We start from the raw sequence: 5258 nt of genomic DNA, 5'->3' as shown, positions 1-5258 counted from the left end.
TCTCTCTCTCTCTCTCTCCTGTACAAGGGTTCAAACTCAGGACCTCGTGCTTGCCAGGCAGGTGCCTAGGCCACTGCGCTATCTCCCTGGCTCACAGGTCTGGTTCTAAGTCTTAAGAAGATGGTTTATCTAACTCCTTCTTGCTGGTCACATTTATCCAAGTCCAAAGGATGTTTCTTCAAAGAGTAGTTTTCTGTTGTGATTATTATTTTTCTTATTAATAATTTCATTTTACCTCATCCTCCCTGCTGGTTGCACTGGTGATTTTAAGAAGTCTGCCATGAGAGAAGTAGTCAAATTCCATAAATTTTTCCATAAAAGATCGTGCTACATTTCCACACATCGATGTATTGCTATGAAAGGCTGGTTTGATCTTTGTTCGCGTGACAAGTTGATTCAGATGAGAGATTAGGACATGAAAAGATAAAGACAAAGCAGAAGCGAAAGGAAAACTAGGTACAACAGTGTAGCTGTGTAGTCCACACGAGGATCAAAGTTCTCCCTTAGAGCTGCATAGATTTAAGCAACTTCACAGTAACTGTAAGCTTTGGCTTAATCATTGACGAGTTCTGGTTTCTGGTTGCTGATTGAGCAGCAGCAGCCACAGTTTCAGAAGCCTGCTGGGTCACTGGAAGGCTCTTCCCCAGTCAGAGTAGGGCAGCAGGACTGGAAGGACATTGGGAGCTGAGAACTTATTCGGAACCACACACTCATTCCACTCCACTCCACTCCACTCCATTCCATTCCACTGAGATAAATCTCATTACATTTCTCAGGCTGTTCTAGTTTTCAAAATCCTCCTGTCTCAGCCTCGCTAGGATTACATAGGCCTTCATGCCTAGTCCACATACTGCTTGCTTGGGGACATTATTTCATTCCATTCCACTTTGAGAATGTCAATTAGGGCAAAAATTCATTTCATGACATCTCAAAGAGCTCCTCATAGCTACTACTTTATTGTACCAACTTCTACCTCCAGGAACTTTTTGTAGTCCCTCTTCCCCAGCCAGCTTCCAGGCAGTCATGCGCAGATGCATCCCTTCCTTCCCTCCATCAAGAGCGGCCCTTTGCTTGCTGTGTCACTTCATTTCCTGGTTTCCTGGACTATGCTGAAATCCTCTGTGTATGCTAGGCTTTCTCTATGAACCTTTGAGATTCTTAGGAACTAGTCTCGGCCATCACTGTTTTCCTCAAACATACAGCTCCAGGCTCAAGATAAGCAATTGTTTAGTCTTCATTAAAGGGAAATGTGCTGAGCATAATCACTTTAAAGAGCGGCCAGATCTATGGAAGCGTGTACTTGTGGAAACCACGTGCATGTCACCAGCTGCTGTCCAAATGCTAGGGGATTTCATAGCCTTAGGGCTCTCTCTCTGTCACTGACATTTTGACTTTTCTATGAGCAGTTTACTAATTTTCTACACAATTTTACTTTAACAAAAGCTTATACCTTTTCCCTAAAATAGCAACGTACAGTCATTTCCTTGGCATGTTGTCATTGAAAATGTTTTCGTTTTTAGACTCAGCATTTTATGGGTTGGAGTTGATCACTGGATCCTTTGATATCCTTCCCGGCGGGACTCAACTGACAGACTCTGTGGAGAAGTCTCCCTTAGGAAAAGGCAAGAAGGAGGGAAAGGCAGTGGCCTCTGAACTCGAGTCTTTCCCTTCTCACTGTTGGAGATGGAGGCCTGTGACTTCAGTGTGCCGCATCTTGCAGCATTCAGAACAGCTCCAGTGTTTAACAGTGCCAGCTAAGCTTTCCCACAAAAGCACCCTGACCGGGAACTTAGTTTAAAAGTAAACCTAGAAGGCACAGAAGGCAGCTCACGCCTGTAATCCCTGCTCTTAGGAGATGAGGGTAGCAGGGTCACTGTGAGTTTCAGGCCAGCCTGGGCTGCACGAGAGCTTGTCCCACAGAACCCAAACACTCAAACAAACACTCGGATATGTTAGTTATAAAAATGCATTTTTCTACACAATGGAAAATCTAAAACAACTTTTAATGGAGAGATTTGACAACTAGAAAAGGAAAACGTTCCTTGTACTTTACCTGTAGTTTCCATGTAATCGTCATCTTCCTCCGAGTCAGTAGTGAGGGCAGCAGGGTTGAGACTAAGCAGCAGGCACAGAGACGCCCACACCACGAGCTCTGGCTTCATTTTATGAATCATCTCTGAAACACAGAACCGGAGACACCAAGCGCATGAGCGTGAGCAGTCTCACCCTTTGTTTCCATTTGTTTCCATGGATGCTGCCCAGTGCAAATTCCTATAATTTTCAACGCTCGCTGCTGCAGATTCTTCTCGGCGGTATCCCGCGTCCTATTTAAAATATATTTATACAGCATTCAAATTCATAGGCGCATTCTCCGTTCAAACATTTAACAGCACTCAAGTTCCTATTTCAAAAAAATAAGGCGGTAACTGAGAGACACGGCTAAGTGCTGACCAACAGGACTCAGTATGCTTTAAGAGTAATTTTCTATATAACTGCGCTTTCCACATCAGTCTCTATTCTTCAGTTTCTTTTTTGTTTTTTTTTCTTCTTTTTGACTGAACCGGGGATTGAACTCAGGCCCTTGAGCTTGCCAGGGAAGCGCTTATTCTACTGAGCCATCTCCCCGGCCCTATTCTTCATTTTCGATTAATTATATTTTAATTTTTGTCCATTTTTTTCTGGTAAATTTTGTTGCAACTTTCAACTGCTGACTTCTCCGTCATTGTCCTCTCATTTTTTTTTTGTTTGATTAACACAAAAGTATATTTTGAGAAACTCTCTCTTTCTTTCTTTCTTTCTTTCTTTCTTTCTTTCTTTCTTTCTTTCTTTCTTTCTATGCTTAGGACAGGCTCTACAGGATCTACAAGGTCTCACTGTGTAGATTGGACTGGTAGTGATCCGCCTGTTTACAGCCTCCCAAGTACTGGGATTACAGGCACATGCCACCACGCCCAGTCTCGATCACCAGCTCAGAGGGCCCCGAGGGTGGGGCCGTCATGGCAGGCTCGGGGATTGAACTCCCGGCCCGTGTCTGTCTAAACAGGCGCTTTAATCCGCTGTGCTATTTGGCCGAACCTATTTTCTTTCAGATATATTTATTTTATAACCAATCATATAAAAGATTCATCGAAAATGCCAGCCAGCCCCTTTTCCTGGTTGATCCTCCTGTAACATCTTAAGTTATTTCTTTGAAAGGAGTTTCGCAGAAAACTGAGTTGGAGTGAGAAGCCCATACACACTGTTAGGCAGGAGATGGAGAACTTCCCTGTTTTGAAAGTATTTCAAAATCCATAGCAAAATTAATAATAATAATAATAATAATAGAAAAACAACTCTGAAAAAAGATGATTTCTTTTGGTTCCAAAGATAAAAGGAAATGTACAATGGTCACGCCGCAGGGAGAGGGGGAGCGGAGTGGGTGCACACTCCTGGCCGGCAGGCTCAGCCCCTCCTGCGAGTGGGCAGGACCGGATGTGAGATCTCAGCAGGGATCCCTGGCAAGGGCAGGGGCAATGTATTTGATCAAAACCTCTTAGGCTGGGGAGATAGCTCGGGCTCTTAGCGGCGGTCTGGTTTCGATCCCCTGAAGGCCCTCCCCCAACAATGGCGCACGCCTGTAATCCCCATGCTGGGGAGGCTGAGACAGAAGGATTACTATGAGCCCGAAGTGCGTAGTGAGACCCTGTATCAAATAAATAAACAAATAAATAAAATTTAAAAATTAGGGCCGGCGGAATAACTCAGCAGATTAAAGCTCCTGCAAGCAGGTGCAAGGGCAAGGGTTTCATCTCCTGGCCTGCAGTGCTAACCCCCCCCCCCACCTCAAGGCGCTCTGAGACAGAGGTTGAGCCTGGGCGTGGTGGCGCACGCCTGCAATCCCAGCGCTTGGGAGGCTGTAAACAGGCGGATCACTACGAGTCTGGTGTAGTAGTGAGACCCTGAACACCCTGTAGACCCTTCTCTAAAAAAGTACTAACTAACTAACTAAATAAATAAATAAAAATTAGGAAAAAAAAAAAGAACTCTTCAGAGAATGCATCGGTTATATCTGCAGTCAGAGACACAGGTGCAATGTACACCATTAAAGTGCCTGTAGTCTTTAAACTAAGCAATGTCCAAAAAACATCATATTTTAAGTATCAGTAAGGATAGGTATGCAATATATTTCTCATAACATACTGGAAATGTTAATACATATTTTGATTTTTAATCGACAGGGATTATGTAAACCTTATATATCAAGGAGTGCGGCCACTCCACTCCCCCTTTCCCTGCTGCATGAACATTGTACAGTTCCTTTTATCTTTGGAACCATGATATACACTATGTGAATTCATAAATGTTATGCACACTTAAGTGTGTACATGTCACATGATTTTGAAGGATTTTAAAATAATCTTTGCACTATAATTCTAACCTTTATCTTAATTTTGAAATCATTTCCATGGACTTTTCTATTTCCCCTAGAGCTTGTCACGTGCACAATCTCGTTCTGGTTTTGGGATGACCCACGGCATGTTTTCACACCCCCAGGTGAGGAGGCAGGCTGGGGTTGGGTGCTCACGAAAGAACTGGAGAACTAGCACCCTAAACCCATCAGAGTTCTTTCTCAAATAGTGGTAGCCTAAAGTGTTGCCTAAACTTATTCGTTCAGTCTCTCTTTGGTTGTAAGATCTGAAGCCAGCTTGGACAAATTTAGGTTGAAAAGTTAGTAGCCATTTATTCTCAAGAACACATAAGTATCTAGAATTAGGTGAACAGGTTCATTTTAGAGCTCAGAGGCTCTAGAAACAAGGTGCCGAACGCTAGCAGGCATCTCTTATCTCCTTCCGTCCCTTCCCTTACAAAAGCTTTATTCTACTTAGTGCAGCCCAACTTTCTCACATAGTATGAGACAGCCACTTACCATTCCTGGATTTCTGAGTCATGAAGATGCTTCTACTAAAAGGGGATGACTGTGCTCTTATTCTCACAGGTTCAAACAGCTTAAGGGCAGCACTGAACAGTTTTCTTTTTGTAAAGAGTGCCACCTTTCCTTACCGTAGCTTTCAAGGGGAGAACTGTGGGAGAATCATGTTGATTTAGGGGACCCTAAACCTGTAGGAGATCTGGAATAAGAAAATGGAATAGCACTGCAAATCTTGTTGAAATGCCATCGTTTTTTAGGTGGAGTAAGTATAGCTTCTAGAAGGAAGGGATTGTTGCTTCCAGTGTATGGAGAAGAGTATTGGACTGCAGACATTAGAAGCCATAGTTAG

The 5258-nt window shown here is 43.4% G+C and overlaps 1 protein-coding gene across 1 annotated transcript in view; it reads right to left on the bottom strand.

The window, feature by feature from the left end:
* The window catches only part of Tfpi (tissue factor pathway inhibitor), a 77932-nt gene that overhangs the window by 59701 nt on the left and 12973 nt on the right, over positions 1–5258 (bottom strand). The window contains exon 2 of the mRNA XM_023712344.1: positions 2054–2176. Within this exon, the coding sequence (XP_023568112.1) occupies positions 2054–2174 (121 nt within the window). The 5' untranslated portion in view covers positions 2175–2176. The remainder of the gene's footprint in view (positions 1–2053; positions 2177–5258) is intronic.

Source organism: Octodon degus, unplaced genomic scaffold (genome assembly GCF_000260255.1).
Source record: "Octodon degus isolate 3935 unplaced genomic scaffold, OctDeg1.0 scaffold00025, whole genome shotgun sequence".
NCBI lineage: Eukaryota > Metazoa > Chordata > Mammalia > Rodentia > Octodontidae > Octodon > Octodon degus.
This window is presented reverse-complemented; position numbering and strand designations above follow the sequence as displayed.